This window comes from Paroedura picta, chromosome 14, assembly GCF_049243985.1.
Source record: "Paroedura picta isolate Pp20150507F chromosome 14, Ppicta_v3.0, whole genome shotgun sequence".
NCBI classification, from domain to species: domain Eukaryota; kingdom Metazoa; phylum Chordata; class Lepidosauria; order Squamata; family Gekkonidae; genus Paroedura; species Paroedura picta.
In genome coordinates this window covers 8,725,982-8,751,164 of record NC_135382.1, presented here as the reverse complement: position 1 = coordinate 8,751,164, position 25,183 = coordinate 8,725,982, and the positions used below count along the sequence as shown (strand labels likewise).

Here is a 25,183-nt window from a genome sequence, read left to right as displayed (position 1 = left end):
GGACAGAGGTTCAGAGATGACATCTGCAAGTTCTTTTAGTGCCCTTGGGCGCAGTTCATCTGGCCCAGAAGACTTTCATTTAAAGATGCAAGAACTAACCCTGGGGCATCGCGATCCGTGCTTTTCAAGGGGGCTTTGCTGCTCTTTAGTTTTTAACCTGCTGTTGCTGCATCTTACTGTGAGGTACGCTCACTTTTAGCGGAGACCTGGCCCCACCGAGAACGACATCACTCTCTGAAGGCAGCAGGTTGTGCTTTTACTGCCTGGGAGTCTTATATAACTAATTCAGCAAGGAATGCACTGAAACACCGCTTGCTAGATCTGTACACAGACTGCTATTCCTCTCCGCAGCTAACAGCAAAGAGCTTGCAACTAGGGTTGGGTGCTTCGGCGTCCGAAGCGGCCGTTCCTGCCCCAAGCAGCCAGCGCTGGCAAAGAGCCCAACCCTACTTGCAAGGCTTTCCCCCTTGCTTGCTAACAGCACCATCTCTGGTTCCAAAAGCGGCCAATGATGCACCTGCCTTCTGTAAACATGTATTGCATTTTTATTCAAGGGCGACTGTACAAAACAAACAACAGGTAGACTAGGGGCTGCTCTCATCAAGATCCTTGTCCGGGTCTCTCTCTGGGTTGTCGTCTTGTTGCTGCTTCTTCCAGAGTTTAGCCATCGCGAGCAGTTTGAGGTTGGGCTGATTGGCGGCATCCTCTGGGAAAATGTAATCGTAATACTCTTCCCAGCCAGCGTCGGACTAGAGAGAGAAAAAGGAGCATCAGCAATTCCTCCCCTCTTGCTCGTTTCCCTCTTTCCTAAATCTTTATGGTTATTGTACTCCACAAGCAAAAGGCTTTCAAGAGGCATTTGAAAAAAGATGTTTACTGAGCAAAGTTAGCTCTCATGACTCCATGCCCAACAGCAGAGACCCTTCAACTCTGCCAGGACGAGCCTTCTTCCCCCCCCCCCCCCCCCCGCTGCAGAATGGATCCAGAGGGCCCAGCTCAAGAGAATTAATGGCTACTGTGGGCTGCAGATTAGGGAAGGAGCCTCAAAGCGGCTTCCGTTCGCCTTCCCTTTCCCCACAAGAGACACCCTGTGAGGGAGGTGAGGATCAGGGAGCCCTGAGATTACTGCTCGGTCAGAACAGCTTTTTCAGTGCTGTCACCCGGCTGGCTGCATGTGGGGGAGTGGGGAATCACACCTGGCTTGCCAGATAAGAAGTTGGCACTCCTAACTATTAAACCAAGCTGGCTCTCATTCTGCCATCCTGGGAACCCACTGCCCAGCAGAGATGGCCAACTTCCTGGCATGGGTTCTTACCCCATCTTCCGCCTGAAGCTTCCTGCGCTTCTTGACTTTCTCTGGCATGAGTTTTTCCACCCGCTCTTTGCTGGATTCTGTGCCAAATTCCTCTTCAAAATTTCTCCATGATTCCAGAAGCATAAGCCTCTCCTCTTTCTCCTCACAATTTCTCATGGTCTTGTTGGCTTCTTCGTAGATCTGCCTGCAGCGTGACAAACTGTCGTCTTTCCCTGCTGAGAGCTCGAACTGAGCAAAACTGATCCACACCTGAGGCGAAACAAGAGAAATTGCAGTAAACCAGTTAATCTGGCAGCAGGAGACCAACGCGTCATGCCCTCTTCTTCCCCAGGCTTTTTCCTCTGGGAACACTGCCTAGAACAGTGCTCTCAACCACCGTAACGCTGCAACCCCAACTGCGGTGGCGTATGCACCCATGGGGGCACACACGCAGGCGCACAACCATCTGCAGGCAGCATGGAGGCAGCCAGTGCCATGATTCCGCTGCGCCGGCCGCCACTGTCTGCTATCACCACCTCCGGCCGCCGCCTGTATGACCAGCTGTTTTGAATTAGTGCAGGCAGCACTGAGATTTCCACATTCATAACCAATGCAGATCTTTATGGAAGGGAGACAAGTGAAACTTTTAACTGTCTTGGACCCCTGTAGAGCCTCTGAGAACAATCTGCACTTCAGTCTTGCTCTGTCAAAGCTGTGTTGGGCCAAAGGGCTTCATGGCCCTGCCAGGGAGCAGCAGAACTTCCCAAGGCGCTCCTGGATGCGAATCTCACTGTTCTGGGACAGGCCGACACGGCTCCACTTGGAACCCAACCGCACCATCTGCCCTGGACCCCTCTGAATGCCTGGAAGGCCTAGAAGAGAATCAGGCTCTGCCTCGGCACGGGCATACCTTGACATGCTGCGTTCTCTGAAGCAACCTCCGATAAAGATTTCTTGTGTTCTCATATTCCTCCTGTTCGATCTCAAAGTCAATGTAAGATTTCCAGAGAACCTAGAAGGAGGGACAAGGTGGTTTCTAAGATGCAAAACAGTCCTGGAAAAAGTATTTGTTGTGAGCAATCTGTATAAGCGTGAGCTGATCCTGCAAAAAGAAGTTTCTGCACACGGAAAAAACTGCTCCACCTTATGATGACTCCTTGCATGTGCTATTTCCATACTATTAGGATTGGTAATTAGGTTTCTTCCCTAGATGGGCTTGGGTGGTTTACAGCATAAATAGAAACAGTCAATAAAACAAGGATAAAAACGATGCCACCATGGTTAATCAGCAACCCACCTTCCACCCTGCCTACTAGCAAAACGTGAGTCATTACCTCTGGATCAGACCAAAGCCACTCTATGGAGGCCCTGCGGTATATTACCTCTGGCATGTCCAGTCGTGGCTGTCCAATGGCCAGTTCATATATGGCTCTGGCTCGGTCAGTGTCACCCAGGATGGTTTCCAGCTCAGCAAACTTGATCCAGGAGGTGCAGTTTTCTGGAGCAAACTCCAGAAACTTCTCATAGAGCTTTCGGCAACGATCGAATTCCCGCAGCTGCAGCTCCAGTTCAATGTAGCCTTTGAAAAGCTTGTTCTTTGGACTTTTGCCAACAGAGGCTCCCTGGCAAAAGGAGATTCAAGACCCTGCTCAGCACAGGTTACCACAAAGTGACTTCTAAAAATCAGCTTTGGATAACTTGTAGACCCTTAACCCCCACCCCCCAAGTATCCTACGAAGCGCAAACACTACCATGCAGGGAGGAGACACACCCCATTGTGGAACAAACTTCTTTGGAAGTTTTTAAGCAGAGCCCAGATAGGCATCTGACAGATAGACTGATTTTATGAACTTAGGCAGATTCTATGATTCTATAAGTTGAAGTCAGGGGCACGATATAGACACAGCACACAGAGACAGGTGTACCCGGGCCAATGCAAAGGAAGACAACCCCCTGTGAGAAAAAAGCATCAGGGAGTGGGGCCCTAACAATGAGAGACACTGACTGGGCCTGGGCAGTCCTCCCCATTTCTGGACTGAGAAGGGAAAATAGGGCCTGAGAAATTCTTACTGACACAGGTGAAGTCTATTCAGTTTACAAAACCACCACTGTACTTCTCCAGGTACGAGGGTATCAAAGGCATCGAAAAGGGGGAATTGACACCTAATCCCGACATTGGCAGCCAGCAACAAATATCCCAATGGCGCCATCTTGAGAAACCAGCAGCAAAGAACTGCAGCAAAGCCATCTAACGGCATGAAATGGAAGGGGTACAATGACAGCATTGCGACCTTGAGTGAGAGGTGGTATAAAAGTCAAACAAATAAATAAGCTTCATGGTATGCAAATAGCAACAGTTGTTTTAAAAAGATTTTCCAGGAAAATCACTTGATCCCTCTTTCCATCCTTCCAGAGGATGGGATGGGGGGTTGGGAGGCATTACTGCCATGTTGTTTTGTGATTTGTTGTCTGTTTTAATGGGGTTTTATTGGGACCTTTGTAACCTGCCATGAGCCGGTCTCGGGAGCGGTGGGAAATAATAATAAAAAATAAATTGAATAATAATAATAACTTGTATATAAAACAACATTTAGAAGATGAAGAGCTGGTTTATTTATAACCTTCTTTTCACTACCTGAAGGAGTCCCAAAACAGCTTATAAACACTTTTCCCTTCCTCTCCCTACAGCAGGCACCCTGTGAGGTCAGCTTTGGGTAGAGGACTGAGAGCTCTAATAGAACTGCTCTGTGAGAACAGTTCTAAGAGAACTGTGACTAGCCTAACATCACTCAGATGGCTGCCTGTGGAGGAGTGGGGGATCAAATCCGGTTCTCCAGATTAGAGTCCACCGCTCTTAACTACACCACCGTGCTGGCTCTCTGAGCATTTATGTGATCTGAGGATGCTCTAGCTGGCTAGGTGAGCATCCTCCTCCTCCATGTACACCCCCCCCCAATGCTGTTCAGTGGGACATCCATCTGTGTTCCTCACTCAAAGGCATAATCTTTTCTTTGACTTACTAGTGCTCTCCTGGCAAGCTGGAGATTCTTCTGTCTTATTTCAAACTGAGCATACAGCAGCCATATTTTGGCAAAGGTAAACTGAAAAGGGAAATGGAATAAAGTTTGTCTTGGATTTAGATTAGCTCATGTGCATTTGACTCTCTCAGTTCTGCCGGGCTTGTGGCTGAGGCCAGCTAGACATAGAGATATACAGCTAGATAGCATCTCTAGCAAACCCCAGGCCTCCTGCCGGCCTCCTCAGCCCTCTTTTGCTCGCTCTGTCCTCCTAATAGGCCATCAACAGACCTCAGAAATGCAGAATTGTTGCAACTGTGTTAAAGTGAAGTTTTATACAACTTTCAATCTGGTTTTATCGATAAATCATTGTTTTATTGAGTTTTATACTATGTAAACCGCCCCAAGATGGGAAACTGAGAGGGGTGGTATATAAATGGCAAAATAAAAAATACAATAAACCAAAGAGTAAAAGCCTGCATAACAGCTGGAGAAGGTGTGATTCAATCAGGCGTGCCTCTCCATTCCCATGGCTTCAATCCTAAACAGGTTTACAAGTCCTACTGAAAGTAACTGGATGCTTCAGCTACAGCTAACAGATTTCAGTGCTACAAATGAGTCTTTCATAATCGGGACTTTACCTTTTTGTGAGGAATAAGTTCAACGCAGGCTTGGTACACTTGCCTCGTCCGCTCTGGATCCTGAGAGGGAAAACATCAAAGGTCACACACAATCAGAAAGGGGGCTTTTAGGGGAATGAAAATGGAGCACGCCTGCAAAAATTATGCTGAGCTCTCAACTGGAGGAACCTCACAGACCTGTTCTGCTAATGGAGACCCTTCTCCTTCAGCAAAAGGGGCCTTTTCCTGTGCAAGAGCGTCTGGACAAACTGGCGGAAGGGACCCACCAGAAGCAGCGCAGTGTTAGCTAGGCCACCTTCTTCTTAGATCTTTGCCTTGCCTTCTTGCTTAATGATGTTTACAGTAAAAAGGTAAAATTTTGAGCAATGCAGAGCAAGGACAAAAGCCCAACCAAAGCAAGGGACATTGTGGGACTTCCTGGCAGTAAGTGGACATGGCATTACAGAGCAGTTAGTGTTGCTGGGAATTTTCCCCACGTTACCTGCTGACATGTATGAACCATATTACAGGCAGGCAGCAGAGGGGGAATATGCCAAGAGGCCCCATCTGAACATTCTGCTTCTAGGGGAAAGACTGCTTAGAAAGAATGCAGAAGTTCCTTAAAACAATTAAAAGAGCCCCCCTGTGTCGCAATCTGGACTGGCTTTCTCTTACCTTTGCCTCCAGCTCTTCATACAATGCATAGTTGATCCACAGGTAAATATACCTCTTCCAGTGTCTCTTTTCTTGGATTGGAGGAACGTTTGCAATGGCTCTTTCATAAACTTCACGTACAGCGTCAGGATTAGCGTCGCTTTCCACAAGCCGCAAGTAATCAAACCAGGCATCGTAGTTGTGCGGATTGGCCTTTGGGAAGGATGCACGAGAGCTTCAGAAAGGCAAAGCAGAGGGTAGCACCTCAGTCCCTCCCAAATGAGAGGAATACCAAGCACAATCGAAGCATAGTTCTGACTTTTTACTTTAGTTATGACCTTCAGCTAGAGGAAGCAGCCCTGCTGTATCCTGAATCCCATCACTCTGAGAAGCCAAGGCTTTTAGGTGGAACCGGATTAATTAGGAGTGCTTCACTTCCACAAATACCAGGATCAAGAGTTTGGGTTCACAGCATCTTGGCAGAGCTATAATCAGGCTTTGTGTATTTATTTAAAACATTAGCCATCTTTCTACCTTACAAAACTCAAGGTGGTCCACACAATAAATAATATATTAAATAATAATATACAATATAAATAATTAAACACTAGAATTTAAAACCATTGCCACCAAATTAAGAAAATGCAGTCCTAAATGGTCAATTATCTCCCATCTCCCATAAGACAGAAAGTGAGGTGGCCAGGCATACCTCCCTGGGGAGACTGTTTTATAATTGTGGGGCTGCAACTGAAAAGGCCTCTCCTTGTGATCATCCTTCAGATAACCCTGGTCCCAAACCCTATAACTGCTGAAATATCAGTCACATGCTCCCACCTGCTGGCCCTGGCCAGCAGTCAAGCTGCAGCATTGTGCACTAGGGTTGCCCAAATAGAGCACATTGCAATAATCCAGTCTGGATGCTACTAAGGCATGGGTCACTGTGACTAGATCTGACTGCCAGGCACAGCTGATGCGCTGACTGAAGCTGGGCAAAAGCATTCTGAACCGCTAGCCAACTGGTTTCCTAAGGCAGCTGCTGGATCAAGCAACACCCCCAAGCTGTGAGCCTGGCTTTTCATGGGAGGGGGGACCCCATCCAAGACAGGATAGATCACCAGTCCCTGGTTTGCCTTTCTCATTGCCCAGAGAACCTCAGTCTTGTCAGGATCAGGTCTCATCTTGTTCACTCTCATCCAGCCCATTCCTGACTCCAAGCTCAGAACATCAACAGCATCTTCGTAAATAGGTGGAAATGAAAAGACAGAGCTGGACATTGTGTATCCAATGCACAAGCTACCCTGTGTCCCAATGAGTTCTACAGTATCTAATCTGAACAAGTCTTCTCAATTTGTCTTCATTCTACAATGTCTATTTATATTGCTCAGTTTGTTCTGACAGGAGGAAGGGCTGCAGATTTTTATTGAGCTTTGCCCTCATGCTTCAAAACCTGCAGCCATAAGAGCTAGAAAACTCTTCATTCCCCCCCCCCCCACACACACACACACTCTTCCCCAAGGCTCACTGGCCGTTACTCCCTCTCAGCCTTGGCCCATCTACCGAACAAGGAGGTTGTGAGGTTAAATTGGGGGGGGGGGGGATCGTGTGCACTACCCTGAGCTCCTGGGTGGGATTTAAAGCAGACCCACTGCAAGGTGGTTCTGATGAACAGGATTTCGAAGGACCCACCGAAAATGCTCGGACTGCAGGAGCCCCATTGTCTGGGCTGGGAAGCCTCCCATGGGCACTCACCTTCACTTCCTCTTCATACTGGAATCTCCTCTTGCTGACAATTATGTCCTCGATGCCCCTCCGGTCACCAAATTTCTTTTCAAAAATGGTGTAATTTTTGAACAGCTCCTGGGCCTCATGCTTTGGAATTCGATCCAAGGCGTATTTGTAGATCACCCTCACCCTTTCAAACTGAACAACAAAAAAGAGAAAGAAACAGCTTAGAAAATGAGGGGAAACTACAGTCTTCTTTTTCCACTTTCTGCTCAGTGGTGCTCTCCAGTTCTGCTTTTGGGCAGCCCCCTCCCCCCAAGTTCAATCTCTGCTGCCTCTAATCCAAGGGCAGGATGCGTCTTGGCAGAGCTATAATCAGGCTTGTGTATTTATTTAAAATACCAGCCATCTTTCTACCTTACAAAACTCAAGGTGGTCAACACTATAAATAATATATTCCCCACTCCTGCTCCGTGTGCAGGCAGCTGGCTTGCCAACCCACTTGTGGGGGCCTGGAGATCTCCAGGCATCAGTTCCTCTGGAGAAAACAGAGGGAAAGAAGGATTTTGCATTATATCCCCCGACTGCCTGTGCTATACCTTGCCTCACTACTTGAGGAATTTTGTTTTTTCTTAGCCGTTCAAGTAAACACTTCTGAATGAAAATGTCCAAATCCAGCCCACTTTAGCTCATTCATTTGCAGGAATGCAATGTTCAAACATTCGATTTCTTGTTTACTGATTTTGCGTTTACCTTGATTAATACTTCTCATGGTCCACATTCCTATTATAAGTATCTTACAGCCTTGGACTTTCCTTTCACATGCATTCACATCAACAGCTGAATGTCTTTTTGGCTTTGATGTCATTGTATAAGAATTGCACTATATGTCCTCTGCTCTTCTCCAGAGTGCCAGAAAGGATAATGTCGAGGTATACTATAGATGTTCACAACATAATTTCAAGGGCCTGTTTGATTTACTGTGATTTTATTCACAGTTAATATATATTATAATAATGACACTACCCTTGGAATGGGAAAAGTAAGGTTTGTGCCTTTGTTCAGAAATGTACCGGGTTATCAGCAAACAAAAAAATTACCTCTTTCTGGTTCTCTTCAAATTTAGCAAAAGCTACATATAGATGCTCATCCATATGGTCTTCTCCAAAAAACTCCACTGCTCTCTCAAAGACTTTCCTTGCATGAGCAAAATAACCATGCTTTTCTTCAAAACGAGCGTACTTGATCCAGTTCTTAACATCCGGATGCACAATTACGAGTGGAAAGTGTTAAAGAAATCCAAATGATCTGTTTCATTCCAGTCCTGCTTTTTGAGAATAACTGGCTCCCAAAGCATTAATATTATGTTAAACAATAATATGGCTCCCTTCCCCTTGGCCAATCACAGATACAGCAAACTGGGCCGCGCAGACTCACAGCGAGGAGACAGGCATAAACCAAGATCTCAAACTGTAGCAAAAGAAGTACCTACAAATAGCCTCATTTTATTTCTAAAATACAATCCCCCCCCCTCCATCTATATGGATATCACATTTTATCCTGTCATTTCTCCAGGAAATTTAAGGCAACATAGCTGTTCCTTCCCTTTTTTCGTCTATCATCCCAGGTACTAAGCACAGTATGCAGGACTGGCTCGAGGTCCTCCTGTACACTTCATTTTAGTCAAATAGAAATTTCAACTTAGATCTTCCAAGCTCAAAGCATTATACCACACAGGATTGTTCTGGGTATGTGGAAGTCTGACATGGGAGCAAATCTTGCTTCTCTGCATGGAACAGCCCTCCTGTAAAAGTTATTATTAGATGTTTTTAAGGTGGGCTCCCCTTGTTACACTTGCTGGCAAGAGTGTATACAGATTGCTCACAGACAATTCATAAAAAATAAGCTATGTGGCGCAAAGCACCAACCATTACCCTCCATAAAAGGATATATCTCTCATAAATGGTGCGCGCTCTGTCCACCTCCTTGTACCGCAGCTCAAAGTTGATGTAGGAGTGCCATGACTGTTCCTCGGGCTGCCATTCCATCCACCGCTCAAACACCTGGCGGGCTCCTGCAACATTTCCCAGCATCTCTTCCATGTAAGTATATTTGTACCTTTTCCAAGAAAAGCAATGTTTGAAAAACTCATACTGTGTCATTCAGCTAATGAATGTCATGTTTTGAAACTTGCAAAAATAACAGTATCAGTTTACAAAGTCCGAGTCCAGTGGCACACTTGGCCAGCATAATTTTATTAAAGGTACAAGCAAGAAAGCCCATTGCAACCAGGAATGAAATGGGAGCTAGGACCCAGGGGACACCGGGAGGTGCAGATCTCTCTCTGTATATATCTCTCCTCCTCGTTGCGTGTCTCTCATCTGTCAGTGTGCTTCGCAGCAGAAGGCATAGCAGGTAATTAGTGCTGGTTTGTAGGAGGGAAGCAGGGCTGGTATGTAGTTTGGGGAAGCTCTCTGTCTCCCTCCGTCGCAGTAGGGGTGGCTCTCTCTGTGTATGGCAGCAGAAGCCATAGCAGGTAATTAGGGCTCGTTCTTAGGAGAGAAGCAGGGCTGGTCAACTGCTTGGGGCAGCTCTCTCTGTGTCTCTCTGCCTCCCTCACAGCACGAGCGTTAGGAGGGAATGAGGACTCGTGGTCAGTCTGGCAGGGCTCTGTGTCTCTCTCTGCTTGCACAGGGGATACCTTTACCTTACATCCTGGATGCACAGGATGTGGTGCTGCAGCAGCTTTGGAGGCCTGAAAATGATGGATGCCACCTTCATCTTTTGCTCAGACATGCAAGATGCTGCATGAGGTAGAGCAGGGGTGCCTCCAGGGGACCCTGGAACATGATGGTGTTGCTTTCACCATGGCCATCATTCAGGACTGATGCAATGACCCCTGAAGATACAATGTTCCATGATTCAATGAGTCGGAGGATGCATCATCTTTGAGTTGGAGGATGGATGCCCTCCACTGAAACCTCCTGATTCACTGTCACCACCAGACAACTGGCCACACTACCCAGTATCAGCATCCTGGATCCCAACTTCAAGCCCCCAGCGTACCCCCTCCTCTTTCCAATATGGTGATCAAAGCTGGGGGATTGACATCCCTCTCCAGCAATAGCCACCCACCACACTGTGCGTCCACACAGAGGCAGCCTGGTCGTGCACCAGGGTGACCCAGATGAAGTACTATCCATACTGGCTGTCTGTCCAAGATGGGTTTAACCCTTTTTTGGCAGCAGGGAGGCTGACCCAGCAGTACACTGTTGATGCCTACGTGAAGACGGAGGCCAACTGGCTAAACTACCTCAGAAGCAACCAATCGAACCTCAGAGTTGAGAGCTACCAAGGACTCATGGACTGTCCTGATACTTCCATCCTCATTTCAGGGCAGCGCCAGGAACGTGTTGCAAAACTGCCAGGATGTCATGGGTATACATGTCTACAAGTATACAGTAAAGGCAACCTCTTCATCACCATGACATGTGACCCACAGTGGCAAGACAATCTGGATGGCCAGGCAGCTGAAAATAGGCCTGACATTGTTGTCCATGTCTTCAGCCTCAAAATTGACGGTGCTCCTGGATGATGAAACAATTTTGGAGCCCCTGTGGCTCAGGTCCATGTTATCGAGTTCTAGAAGAGGGGTTTCCCCCATGCACACGTCTTACTCCTCCTCAAGAAAGAGTTCAATCCATGCACACCTGGTGGCTGCTGAGATCCCAGACCCATGGGACATGCCAGAGTTATATGCAGTTGTTACTAGAAATGTGATCAATGGGCCATATGGTCACCGATACCTATATTCTCCATGCATGAAAGATAACAAGTGCAGCAAATGGTTCCCCAAGTCATTTCAGCCACAGACCCTACTAAACAAAGACAGTACCAGAGGAGAGACAATGGCAGAACCACCAATGTTAGGGGCACCACCCTTAGACAACCATTGGGTTGAGCCCCACAATCTCTATCTCCTCATGAACTATAATGGCTAAATCAATGTCGAGGTCTGTGCCTCCATCAAGAGTGTCAAGTACCTCTTCAAATACATCCACAAGGGACATGACTGTGCCACTGTTCATATACCTGAGAACAACCTCAGGTATGATGAGATCCAGAGCCATGTCAACTCCCAATATGTTGAGGCCATGTGGCAGCTGCTGGGGTACCACCTATATGCCCAATTACATACCATCATACAGCTGCCTCTGCATCCTAGGATTTTACTCTTTTCAATGAGCATGAGCTTCAGCATGATGCTTCCACAGTAGCCCTCCTTGCCCGCAGAGACATCATGCTTATTGCCTGGTTCAACCTCAATACGGACCATGGGGAGGCACATTCCATCTCCTATGTCGACATACCTCGCAAGTATGTCTTCCACAAGACTGCCAGAGATTGGATTCCTCAGAAACACCACACAGAGAATGTCACTGGCCGGATGCACTCAGTCAATTTTGCCGACACCAAGAGATACTGCTTGCAACTCCTCTTGCTCCACATTTTGGGAGCAACAAACTTTGAGCATCTCCAGATGGGGTCCAATATGTCATTTTCCAGGACGTGGCGCTTCATCGTGAGTCCTCAAGGATGGTAACATTTGGGAAGCCACCATGGATGAGGCGGAGCTCTGCAGCATGCCACAACCTCTGCGAGACCTCTTTGCCCACAAACTCATCCGCGGCACCATACCCAGGCCACAAGAACTCTTTGACACCTATAAGGCTTATCTCTGGGAGGACTATGCCCACCAACACTCTGCGGGCATACAGAGGACTGCCCCGACTGCCTTGCCAGAACACTCTAAAACAACAGTCCCCAACCTTTTCCTGGTTGAGGACCACTTCCGGGGGTGGGGGAGAGCTGGCGGCCTACGCATTGCGCATGTGTGGAGCTGCCGCGCATCTTAGGGGGAGACTTCTGACAGACGCTCCCAGTTGTTAAGCACAGCAACAGGACTACCATGATTGAGACTACCATGTCTGTTGGAGACATTTTACCATATTTTGACCAACTTGCAATGTCTGAACAAATAAGCCGGCATTTAGTGACTGGCTCCTACATGTGGGGAACATTGAGCATGGCGTCATTCCTGGCCTCCCCTCCAGAGATGATGGAGGTACTGCAACCCAGTATTGCTGGGCATGACCTTGCCACTGAGATCTTCGGTGACACCTTGACCATAGCAGGTCCCCACACATTTCCCCACAAAGCTATTCTATGTCCAAAGAACTCACATGTTGATAACCTCAATAACATTGTCCTTCACCTCCTACAAGGGCTGCAGTCCACTTATTACAGCATAGACTCCGTCGATGCAAAGAATGAAAAAGCAGTTCTTCCCTGTGGAGTTCCTGAACTCTCTCAAACCCCGTGGGATGCCACTGCATCAACTGGCACTAAAAGATGGTGCTGCTGTCATCCTCTTGAGAAACCTGAAGACAAAGAAAGGGCTATGCAATGGTGCAAGACTGTCATGGAGCTCAAGGCAAACTTGATTCATTGCACGTGTTGCTATTGGCTCTGCGTCCAGAGACAGTCTTCATTCCTCGCATTGAGTTGGCTCCAAAAGTTCCTGACCTCCCTTTTACCCACTGCCGCTGCCAGTTCCCTCTCAAGCTAGCATTTGCATGACCATAAACAATCTCAGGGGCAGACCCTGGAAAAAGTGGGCCTCCATCTGGAGGAGCCTGTATTCAGTCACAGCCAACTCTACGTTGCCATGTCACGAGTCGGATGGTTCCAAGACCTCAGGATCCATGTGGCCTCTGGCCCCGAGCAGGGGATGCTGCTCCCACAGCCAGACCATGTTATGACAAGAAACGTCATCTACTGTGAGATCATCCAATAAAGGCAACACACAACACCTTCACTGCAGTTCACAGAGGTGAGTCTTCTTCCCAGCTTGACCGAGCTTGTACACTATACATCCATGGCAGACGTACCTCCACTGACACACCTTTACTGCCATGATCTACACCGCACGCCCCTGCTACCATGTGCACTTACACTCTATACACCACTCCACTAACCTCTTCCACCTCAGTCTAGGGCCTGTTGTATTCCTGGATGCAACGGGCTTTGCCCCTAGTACCTTCCATAAAACTCTGTTGGTCTTAAAAGGTGCCACTGGACTCACAACACCTCAATCTGTATTCAATTATGATTAGATAATTTAGAAAAGAAATTCACTTAAGCTCCTCAGATCATGAAGGCTTCTATATTGCACTTTGGAGTCCAGATTCCTATTTGGGACTCCTGTGACATCCAAGGCAAGCAAGCAAAATCAGAAAACTGCTGTTTACAGGAAAACCCATAACACTTTTCAATGCCTTGTAGGAGTTTGGGGACAGACGTATAACTGGGCACAAACAAAGGAAGACCAGCTCATGCTAAACAACTATTTTAGAAATGGTAAAAGATTCTCAGCTTACCAGAATTGGTTGACTCTTGGTAAGGTAGTGATAGCACGATCCCAAATATTTCGAGCATGGTTCACCTGACGAGTCTTCATTTCCATCTCGGCATACTTCAGCCAAAGGGTGACATTTCGGTAGTCCACATCTAGAGCACGCTCGTAAATGGAACGAGCCCTGAAAGCAGCAGCAGAAGAAGAGTTGGGGTTTGTACCGTTTTTCTCTACCCAAAGGAATCTTAAAATGGTTTATAATTGTTTTCCCTTCTTCTCCCCACAAGAGCCAATCTGTGAAATAGTGGAGCTGAGAGAGCTCTGAGAGAACTGTGACTGGCCCAAGGTCACCCAACAGGCTTCATTGTGAAGGAAGAAGGGGGAATCAAACCTGGTCTGCTGCCTTAACCACTACACCACACTGGCAGAATGTTGTTCCAATTAAAATGTAGGGCACACAAATTGAGTGTGTGCTCACTATTAATTGTTCATGTAGCTGAAGACACTTGGGGGGAGGGGCTCAATTGCTTACCTTTGTATTTCTTTGAGACTTTCCTCCCATTGTGCGTACTTGATCCAGTTACTGATAACAGTCCGATTTTTTCGTATATTATCTTCAAAAGTCTACGGGAAAAGTTAGTCTTTGAAGTAAGTGTTTAAATTGAAAGGAGAGCTGTAAGGAATCTGATATAGTGCTCAGGCTTAAAGTTAAAACTACATGCTCTGAACGATCCCCTTCCCTGAGAGAACATGCCCCTGTAATTCTGGCCAGGTAGAAGAAGTTTTTCTGTACTGTCCTTTCTATGCTGAGGCCCGAGTTGAGTTCATCAGCCCCTTTGTAAAGCAAAAGTCAGGACAAACTGTAACACATAACACGGATATTATCAATAAATTACCGTCTGATGAATCCCCCCAAATCACTAAACCTGTTGCTAAATGTTGTATGTAGAGTTCGTGGAGCTAGTAGGGTCCACCATGAAAAATGAAATATGAGGATCCTGTTTCAGGCTCAAAGCTATTTCTGCTCTAGTTTTAATAATCCACTATATATTTTATTACCAAGTTTTAAAGTTACTTTTAATTTTTTTATATATATGTGTATATATATATGTGTGTGTGTGTGTATTTGTATATGTATTTTAACATCATGTTTTATCTGGAATGCATTGTATAATTTCCTCTGTTTTATGTCTGGTGCAAACCGTAATAAAATTTCTATCTATCTATCTATGCTCTGAACGACAGTTAAGGCTGACAACCTGCCCAGAGAAAAAATGATCTATCCCTTCCCATGAGGGATAATAATACTGACCTTCCTCCCAAAATTCTTAATGATGGCTATAAAATAATGTTTACGGTACACTATGAACACTCTAAAATCATGCTTTAGAGCAGTGGTCCCCAACCCCCAGTCCGTGGACCGGTACTGGTCCGTGGATCAGTCAGAACCGGGCCGCGGCTCCTCCTTGTCCTCCACCCTGGCTGCTGCCTTGGGGGCTGCCCTGCCACTCTGCTGCTGGCTCACATTTGGTGCTCTTCAGCAGCCACCATGGTTGGGGCTCCCCCTTGGCGTGGCACTGCACAGCTGTTCCTGGCAGCGCCCCCCAGTGCGCAGCATGAAGTCAGGGGCGCCAGCGGGAAAGCAAGTGGAGCAGGAGCTCAGGCGGTGGCAACGTTCCTCAGCAAAAGACTACCCCCCCCCCCCGGGCCTCAGTAAAATTGACAAGTGTTGACCGGTCCCCGGTGATAAAAAGGTTGGAGAAAAGTGGAGCAGAGATTCATGCAAGATATGTCTATCACTGACAACTAGCCATGGTGACTAAAAGAAACCTCGACATTCAGAGGCAGTCATCCTCCAATGCCCAGTGCCAGGAGGCAACATCAGGGAAAGGCCTCAGCCTCTCTGCCCAGTCGTCAGTCCTCCAAAGGAACTGGTGGCCACTGTGAGAGACTGGATGCTGACCAAGATGGACTACTGGCCTGATCCAGCAGGGCTCTCCTTCTCTTCTTATCTCCAATTGAACACAGAGAGCAGCTCTTGCTATTAGTGCAGAACTCCTTTCCTGAGTATGGGCTCCAGCCTAAGCAATTTTAGAAAGCATTTGGCTGTCGAACAAATAGGGGCTTAAAAAAAAACTCCATTGGCCAATGTAATGCGATTGTTACATTTACTGTATGCTTACTTTTCTTTTCCGAAGTTTGTAATCATTCAACTCTTCTTCATCTGTGATCTTCTGCTGAGGAGGTGGGGGAAGAAGCTCAAGCTCCCTTTCCTTAGCTTCTCTTAAGAGCTGCTCCGCTGTGATCTGAACTTCTGCTGGCGCTTTGTTCTTTACCTGGGAGAGGGAGGGGAACAAGCCATTTGTGGAACTTGATTTCACATAACTAACTGCACAAATGAGGAAGATCGAGGCAGCACTGAAGTTTGGATTTGTTTTGCTGCCAATCTGAACTTGCAAACTCATGGCCAATACAGGAAATAACTTCTCACCTGTCTGTAAGCACTTTGAACACCAGAAAAGCTTTGTCACTGCCCATATGTGATCCTGTCAGTGTCATTATATGCGACATACACCTTTTCAGGAGGGAAACTGTAAATGTTACCACAGGGACACAGATAGCTCAACTGCTTCAAAAAATTGTTTTGTTCTTTTGTTAGTAAACACACATGGGTATATTCACACCAGGTACTCACCTTGGCTTTATCAATTTCACTGCTCTGCCCAGCCCTCAAATTCTGAGAACTGCGAAGATGCAGGGAATTTGATTAGAATCCACTGATCTCCTTCATAGGGCTTCTGAGGAAAAGGGAATGTTGACTTTTGTAGTGTAGATGTATATATGGAATACAGAATTCATCTAGCTAACAAGCAGGCTCTGGTTCAACTTATCCCAGGCTGTTCCTTAATACCAAAAGGTTGATCTTATTTCTTTGACATACTTTCTTCTGAGCAGTTGACATGAAATACCCTTCTTCTCCATAACAAAACTGCTGTCCTGCTAGTCTGGATGGCTGAGGACCAAAGCAATATCTGTTTTATGCTGGCCTCCCTGTCAAAGCCTTTTATAGGCAGTTCTGTAGACTTTTATTTTGATTGACTGTATTTATGTCACTGATCTTGGCCTGGCCAACTCGCAGCAGTTCACAACACTTAAAACACCACAGAACTCTTCTGCAAGTTCATTCCACTAGGCGGGGGCCAGGGCCAGGTGAATTTTACATGGGCCGGGGATCACCAACCTATTAGTGCTTGCAGAGTTTAAAGCCCTGCATGGGGCACAGGGAGCTAGATGGTCCCTAAAATATGCTGGACCCAGACCATGAATGGCCTTGCCCAAGACCTTGAACTTGATCTGGAATTCTACTGGCCACCAATGCAGCTACCTCAGCATGGGCTGGATATGAAACACCCAAAATCCTAATAAGTAAGAGTAAATTTTACATGAATGAAGAATCCTGACAGACAGCATTTGGAGAAACTGAGTTAATCAGGGTGTTTGTTTGTTTGTTCGTTCATTCATTCAATTTATACAGTGCCCCTCACTGTGACTGATCCAATGGAACCTGCACCACTTTAGTACCAAACTCATATACTTTCATGTACCAATTCCTCTGTGTTTGATAACAATAATTGGGGGAGGAGGGACTGACATCCAGGTATGTATTGTGCCATTGCAGATGGATGTCCCACTTGACAGCCAGCGTTCCTTGTGGTCAGCATGTCAGAGTAGGATTTGGAAAACCCTCATTCAAATCCGAACTCTGCCATGAAATGGTGTGACTGAGCATGCCAGCCACCTACTTTCTAGGGTTGTTGTGAGGATAAAATAGAGCAGAACTATGAATGGCACCCCCTCCATTGAAGGGGGGATAAAAACTGGCCCGAGTGTGATGCCCTGGTCCTGAGCCTGTGTGTAGTTAGGCAGTCCGGGGTTCAGGGACCGCCATAACTACACCAAACAGGAGCCCCCCTTTTTTTACTCTCTGCTGGTCCTCCCAGGCAATATGGGGGTGGGCAGCGCTTCGGCGGCTATCCAGGCTAGGTGCCAGCGCTGGGTTGGGGATTTCCGGGAGTTTGGGGAGGGACCTCCGCAGGGCCTAGCGCCGGAGTCCACCTCCCGAGACAGCCATTTTCTCCAGGGGAATCTCCCTCTGTGGCCTGGAGACCCGCTGGCATTCCGGGAAATCTGCAGCCACCACCCGGAAGTTGGCAACCGGGCAAAGCGCCCTCCTCCGGGCACGTTTCCTCAGCAGTCAGCCCTCCTAGTTCCTCGGAAGGGAATCCGAGGGCTGCCCAGTCTCTTTACGGGCGAGTAAGCCTCGCCAGACTCAGCAGTACTACTCCCGAGTAAATGCGCCACAGGACCGTCCAGCGTGAGGAGCTGCTGCGCATGCTCAGTCAGAAGGGCAGCCCCTTGACGCGGGTTCGACGGGTCTTGCTCCGAAGCCGGGTGGGCTGCGGGATTTCCCCCCCCCCCGGTCCCTCCGTGCCCCCGACGTCTCCTTTCCCCACCTTCGCCACTTTGGGTATTCTCTGCTTCCCGGCCGCCGTAGACGCCATCTTGCCTCCCCTTCCCCTCGAGTCCCACGCTCGGCCCTCCTGCGGCACGTGACCCTCCCGGCCTCCCAGCATGCAGTGCGTCCTGGCGGGCAGGGCCGAGCCGGGCCGTCGCCCTAGCAACCGCCGAGCGCGTCTTTGCCGGGCCGCCGCCGGGGCGAGGTGAGTCCGGGGCAGCCTCACGCGTGGGACTCCCGGCGGGCGGAGGCAACTCCAAGAGGACCGCCAGTCGTTCTGGGAGAGCGGGGCTCTCTGAGCGGCTTCCCTTCCTTCCCTGGGAGGGAGGTGAGGCTGAGAGAGCTCGGAGAGAACTGCTCTGCAAGAACAGCTGTGACAAGTCTAAGGTCAGCCAGCTGGCTGTGTGTGGAGGAGGAGCAGGGCATCAAACCCGGTTCTCCGCTCTTAACCACGGCACTAAGCTGGCGCTGTGCAGAGCTACTCCCGCGTGAGCTGGTAGGACTGCGGTGGGAGCCCAGGGGAGCCCCGATGCTCAGAGGCAGCGTGCTTGGGATTTAGAGTCACTGTTTACAGATGTGCAAAAAGAGTGGGCTCCCCCCCCACTTTGCTTTTTTTCTCTTTTTTTCAGTACTCTGGTTGACTTTAATGCTGAATTTTAAGTAGTTATACCGTTATTTGTGTTGTATTTTGGAAGGTGCTTCAGACAGGTTTCCCAAAGAAGTGACATGAAAATGTTTTAATTAAATATTTTTAAAATATTCAATTAAATGTTTTTTAAACCACCTAGAGCCGTAGGGAAAGGCGGTATAAAAATCTAAATAAAATAAATAGATAAATTAGCAACTATAAATTCACACGCATAAATGCTGGGCTAGTGTCTGAGAGACCCAGGTTTGAACTCCCGGTTCATCTTTGGGATGCTGCAAGGTGACCTTGGTCTCTACCTAACCTACCTTACATGGTTGTTGTGAAGATAAGAGTGCCATGTAACCTGCTTTGTCCCCACTGGGGGCAGAGATGAGGTATAAATAAAGTAAATAAATAATATAAATATAGCTCCAGATGCCCTCCTCTTAGAGAGCATTTCCTCTTTTTTTTGGTGTCCGTTCTCTTAAAAAGTGAATGAAAATGTCCTCCTTTTCGGTTGAATGGTTAGGAATATTTCAAATTAACAGCAATTATCACATCACAGCTTAAATAGTTTTGGGATATTTAAAATGTGAGCTGTCATAGTGATCAATTGCTTTTCAAAATATGGTCATCCTAGTCCACTGTAGTGTCACCTCTTTCTGGGACATAAGGGGGAGCTCAGCTCCTTGAGTTTACAGCCTGTCATTCAAATGTTTACAAAAAGCTTCTTCAGGGGAAAAAGAACATCTTTGCCTAACTTGACTGGCCATTTTAATTGATATCCTTTTAATGTTTTGTCATTATCATTTAAATGTTTTGTTGCCTGAGAAGGCATGTGGAGGACAGCCTCCTCCTCCTCCTCAGCTGCTTGGTGGACCATTTAAATGCATCCCCCCTCCCAGCTTTTTTTTTTTTTTTGCAGCAGAGAGCGTTCTCTGCTGCCAGAGAATGCTGGAGGGGGAGGCATTTAAAGGGCCTGACAAGTAGCTGATGATGACACATTAGCTGAGGGGTAGTCAAACTGCGGCCCTCCAGATGTCCATAGACTACAATTCCCAGAAGCCCCTGCCAGCATTTGCTGGCAGGGGCTTCTGGGAATTGTGGTCCATGGACATCTGGAGGGCCGCAGTTTGACTACCCCTGCATTAGCTGCTTAGGGCACTCTTTAAATGACTCTACCCTTTCTCAGGCAGCAGTGACGCTCTTTACTGCCTGGGAAGAGGGGGGGGGGGAAGCATGTGCAGGGAAAAAAAGTTCAGACTGATTCAGATTCAACCAAATCTAAAACATTGAAGGGTGGTTTGGGGTCATTGGGATTTGCCCGAATCTGAAATGGTCTGGATATTTTATCCATGCACATGCCTAGATTGAAACAAAACCTAACTTTTGTCCTAACTTCAGAATCCCTGGTCAGCCCCGTAACTCCCTAGAGCCAGTTTGGTGCATTGGGCAGGAGTGCAGACTTCTAATCTGGCGAGCTGGGTTCGATTCTGCATGCAGCCAGCTGAGTGACCATGGGCTTGCCACAGCACTGATAAAGCTATTCTGACCTAGCAGTGATATCAGGGCTGTCTTAGCCTCACCCACCTCACAGGGTGTCTGTTGTGGGGAGAGGAAAGGGAAGGTGACTACAAGACACTTTGAGACTTCTTTGGAGAGAGAAAAGTGGCATCTAAGAACCAACTCTTCTTTTTCAGAAATATCAGGGCTCTCTCAGCCTCACCCATCTCACAGGGTATCTGTTGTGGGGAGAGGAAAGCGAAGGCGACTGTAAGACACTTTGAGACTCCTTTGAGGAGAGAAAAGCGACATATAAGAACCAACTCTTCTTCTAGGTGACTTTTGAGCAGGCACACTTTCTCAGCCTGATCTGCCTGTTATGGGTGTTGCAGGGAGAAAATGGGAGGGGACAGCCACATATTTCACCTTGAACTCTTTGAAAGAATGATGGAATAAACATGGACCGAGATCCTTTCTGTGGAAATGAGCTTCCAATGAGGCTGATTAGTAACACAGTCCAAGCTAAGAATGGGAATAATAGTGGCCTATGTTACAGGGTTGCCACAGCAATGATAAAGCTGTTCTGGCCCAGCGGTAATATCAGGGCTCTCTCAGCCTCACCTCCCTCACAGGGTGTCTGTTGTGGGGAGAGGAAAGGGAAGGCAACCGTAAGCTGCTTTGAGACTCCTTCGGCTAGAGAAAAGCGGCATATAAGAACCAACTCTTCTTCAGTCATATCGGGGCTCTCTCAGCTTCACCCACCTCACAGGGTGTCTGTTGTGGGGAGAGGAAAGGGAAGGAAACTGTAAGCCACTTTGAGCCTCCTTCGGATTTAAAAAAGCAGCATATAAGAACCAACTCTTCTTCTAAGGACCATTCTGTAGAATGGGTTAGTGAAGGCACTTAACCTGCCTTGGTAATGGACAATTCAGGTGCAAATCTTCTCTCTGCTCTGCAGTTCATTGAGTGACCTTGGGCCAATCATTCCCTTTCAACTTAATCTGCTTCACAGAGCTGATGTAATAATCAAATTAAGTTAAAGTTGCAAATCATGCACACTATCCTGAGCTGCTTGGAGGAGGGACAGGGTAGAAATGTGATTGTGTCTCCTGCAGTTTATATATTACATTCTTTTTAACTGTGTTTAAAAATCCTCTGCATATTGAAAACTGGTACATCTATGAGAATGTTACATGCATTGAAGAGTTACAGCTGTTAACTGCTGCTGCTTCAGGACTACATTATATCATTTGCTGCATGCACAGGTTTTGCCTAAACTTTGTTCTGTTGCCTCAGACTAACATGGTTACCCACCTGAATCTTCTGGTAGTTTTGTAAAAACAGCTTGGGATATCTAGCATAGGTTTACAGACCATCTGATCCCAAACGTGTTTTTCTAAGAAGTAATCTTTTGGCTGAAACTTAGTTCATGCTTAGCTTGAAACAATTTGTGATTCAGAGAAATCCAGGAAATATCTAGGAATGGGCTGTAAGCAATTGTACTTTTGAAAATATTTATATAAATTTCTTTTTACAGTAATGATTTTTTTCAAATTAAGAGTAGGAAATATTTTCTGTTTTTCTGTAGTCTGTACAATGTCTTCAGTATTAGCTGCAACCCTATCAGTTTCAACAGCATCTTCCGGTACGTTCAGCGCTAGGAGAACAGAATCCCGTGATATTCCTACCATCATCCATCAGATGAACTATATGACAGAAAGATTGTTTGGCAGGATGAATGTCATTTATCTTTTGTAAGTAACACAGTTGTGATAAAGTCACTTCCGTAATCTTTTAAGAGGTGTAAAAGTTCAGAAACTGAATCAAACACATGTATTTTACAGAGAAACAGCTAATCTTGCAGTGACCTTAATCAACGAGAAAAATGTAGCTGTTGCTCATGCCTTATTTCTGGACTATCCCAACTGGAATTATGTTGATCCGGCCCACTGGGAAAGCTTCTTACAAAAAAACTATAATGAAATCAGGTGCACGGTAAGTGGGGAACATTTTTCCCTTCAGATTTTTAATTGCAGGTGCCTTTGAGACTGTGTGTCTTTGCTGCAGGAAATAGACCAAACTGCAGAACATTTGGAAAAACCTCACTCTCATGGGTACTAATGGTGTGTTATATAAAGACTAGGGGTCAAGCTCGTTGCATTCAGGAATACAACGGGCACTAGATTTGTGGGGGGGGGGTAGAAGAAAACGACAGACAGCCTCTCCCTCCCCCTAGGACCTGGAAAGGATGCAGGATGGAGGCACCCGGGCAGGGAACTGTGGCAAAGGCAGCTCTCATGCAGCAGGGATCTGCAGCCTCTGAACCTCAGAGGGAAGTGGAAGGAGGAGGCGGTGGTCAGGGGTTGGAAACGGAAGGCGATTGACTGGCTTCTGGACAGACAGGCAAGCCGGTTGGAGGAGGGAGGCATTCAGGGGTGGGACAGCTGCCCTGAGTGGATGTTAAGCGCTGAGTGGCACTTAACCCATGAGACATGCTCCTCCTCCAAGGCCTTGCCAGAAATATTTTATGTGGAACAGATGAAAACAGAAGAGTATTTGTTCTTTCCCAGATGTAACTTGTTTCACTTATATGCCACAGTCATAAGGTTCCATTCCTAAACTTCTCTTGGAAAAGAAGAACACGCCATTTTGACTCACTTGTATAAGCACAGAATGCATCTTTTAACACATCAGAGCAGTGTTTCATGACCTTTTTACTGTTGAGAAATCCCTGAAACATTCTTCAGGCCTCGAGAAACCCTGGAAGTGATGTCAGCAGGCCACACCTCCCCACCACACCCCTGAAAATCACATGCCACCAGAAGTGGATGTCAGAATCCCAGAAATTCTGTCATATTGATTATGATGATTGAATGTTGGAGCTGTCAGCTATTGCCAGGTCTGTGATACTTTCCAGCCCCTGCATTTGCTTTGCACCTCAAGGCTGAATTCTTTAGGGCATAGTTTATGACTTTTGATTCTCACTCCACCTCTTCACCGAGTTATCTCTCCCCCGCTAACTCCCTAGGCCTGTATGTAGATTGCAGGATTGTTTGGTCTTACTTTGAAATCCAAGTCATCACCTTCTCAAGGGAGTGGGGAGGGGGGTGAGCTTGTGTTTTATATATGTCAACTCTTGTGTGTAAAACCAGTTCTGTCTATGCTTGTGTTAGATATCTATGCTTTCGATTAAAGAAATTTTCTTAAACAGAAGTTTTACTTGTCTGAAGTCGAGCATTCTGACAGGCAGAACTCATGTTCCCTGTGGACTGTAACCCCGATCCAACATGAAGCCAGATGCAGCCACAGAAACTACTGACTCTACAGCATCAACCTCTGCCACCCAGACGAGGCCTCTACAGAGAGTGCGAGAGGAGATGCTCCCAAAGATGCGCCCAGAGGACCCAGCCTCATGGATGTTGGGCATAGCAAGAGCTCTTAGCACCCCCTCTTGGAGCGAGAATGGGGTCTCACGGCATGTCACTGAACAAAGAGGACAACGCCCCTCGATCCAGCACGATGAGGAGCCGACAGGCTGGGTGTTCGGGGCCCCCCGTGGTCAAATGGATGTGGAGACTGGGGCTGCAAAAGAGGTGCTGGAACTACACGCTCAGCTGGAAAAGGTAATGGACCTACTAACAGCCACCCTGACGGAGGAAGGTGATGAGGTCTGGAAGATCGGCTGCTGATTCCTGGTTGAGGTAGGGAAGCCAATGCCAGAAAACTGGAGTTCTGAGAGCCAAGAGTCTGGAGCCGAAGAAGAGGAGTTGGGTGATGGCCCCGTCTCCAGAGGGTGCCTCTGCACCACTGCCTAAGCTCATTCTGCCAGCTCCCTCGCAGGAAGAAGTGGAGGAGCTGGAACAAAGCAGCAGGGTGCTGCTTAGAGAGGCAAGTCCCGATAGGGAGCAACAACCAGGTCCCAGCCAGACAAACACCATGCCCTCCACACCAGCATTACCTCAGCCTGCAGCAACACCCCTGAACAGCCCAGACTCATCTCCAGAGCGCAGGAGGGAATGCAGGAGGACAACGTTGGCAACACGAAGACAAAGTGCTCAGCTTAGACTAAAGCAACAAGCTAGGTTGGGCTCAGGTGGGGCTCATTCATTGGAGGAAGGCTGAGTGCCAGGTGCAGCCACTTGGTGTGACAGCTCAGCTTGTTCTTAAGCGCAGCAGAAGTGTTTCTCAGTGTGGATGCAATCTTGTGCACATGTCCACCCGTTGCCTTGACCGGTTTCCTGCTCACCGACGCTTCGGCGAAGCTCTGTTTGACTGATTCCCGGCTTGACCCTTGCTTCACCCGACTAGACTACGCTTTGATTGAATGCTCCACAGATTCCCAGCTTGACCTTGGTAAAGATAAATGACAACTCTTTCGGTTCTCCTTTGGACTTTGTCCGTTAACAATTCCTGATAAGACCCGGCCTGGACTTTTGACTACTCTCTGGTACACGCTTTTAACTTGCTTGACTCTGTAACCGTGCTTGCCCTTGCACTAACCCTGCGTGTGCCCGGCTAGGGCAGCACAGGTGAAGACCCTGAGGCCCGGGGCCAGAGGCTGGGAGGCCAAGTGACTGCAACCCAGTCTGCTTCGGTGGCGGCAAGGGGGGAACCCTTGTTGAACGCAGCGTGATGGGGCCGCGTCCTTAGTGCCAGTCCCGGTCCTGGAACCACGGAGAAAGATGTGCAGATTTCAAGTGAAGTTTGACGGCTCTCCAGGCAATTTGGCACATTTCTTGATACAACTGTGTGGATACATGATTGACTATGGTCATCAGTTCAGAGATGGAGCTGAGCAGGTCCGTTTCGTCGGG

General features: G+C 47.5%; 2 protein-coding genes across 7 annotated transcripts in view; one reads left to right on the top strand and one right to left on the bottom strand.

Annotated features, from left to right (window-relative positions):
- Positions 1–522: 522 nt before the first annotated feature.
- On the bottom strand, positions 523–18,358 carry CRNKL1 (crooked neck pre-mRNA splicing factor 1). 3 transcript variants are annotated; one of them, XM_077310350.1, is made up of 14 exons: positions 18,237–18,358; positions 15,906–16,058; positions 14,255–14,346; positions 13,748–13,906; positions 9,259–9,425; positions 8,408–8,586; positions 7,335–7,505; positions 5,607–5,798; positions 4,953–5,012; positions 4,315–4,395; positions 2,677–2,916; positions 2,205–2,306; positions 1,316–1,564; positions 523–749 (listed from the first exon to the last, which is right to left on the bottom strand). In XM_077310350.1, the coding sequence occupies exons 1-14, from the start codon at positions 18,354–18,356 to the stop codon at positions 585–587; spliced, it is 2,130 nt and encodes a 709-aa protein (XP_077166465.1). In that variant the 5' UTR covers positions 18,357–18,358; the 3' UTR covers positions 523–584. The 3 variants fall into 3 exon arrangements, with proteins under 3 accessions (XP_077166465.1, XP_077166466.1, XP_077166467.1); XM_077310351.1 differs by lacking the exon at positions 4,315–4,395; XM_077310352.1 differs by lacking the exons at positions 2,677–2,916; positions 4,315–4,395.
- The window catches only part of CFAP61 (cilia and flagella associated protein 61), a 177,596-nt gene continuing 170,716 nt past the window's right edge, over positions 18,304–25,183 (top strand). The window contains exons 1-4 of one of the 4 annotated variants that reach the window (XM_077310337.1): positions 18,305–18,443; positions 20,567–20,704; positions 21,958–22,123; positions 22,214–22,364. In XM_077310337.1, the coding sequence (XP_077166452.1) occupies positions 21,966–22,123; positions 22,214–22,364 (309 nt within the window). In that variant the 5' untranslated portion in view covers positions 18,305–18,443; positions 20,567–20,704; positions 21,958–21,965. Of the gene's footprint in view, positions 18,444–18,514; positions 18,626–20,566; positions 20,705–21,957; positions 22,124–22,213; positions 22,365–25,183 lie in introns of those variants that run through there. The other 3 variants (XM_077310339.1, XM_077310336.1, XM_077310338.1) reach the window with 3 other exon arrangements.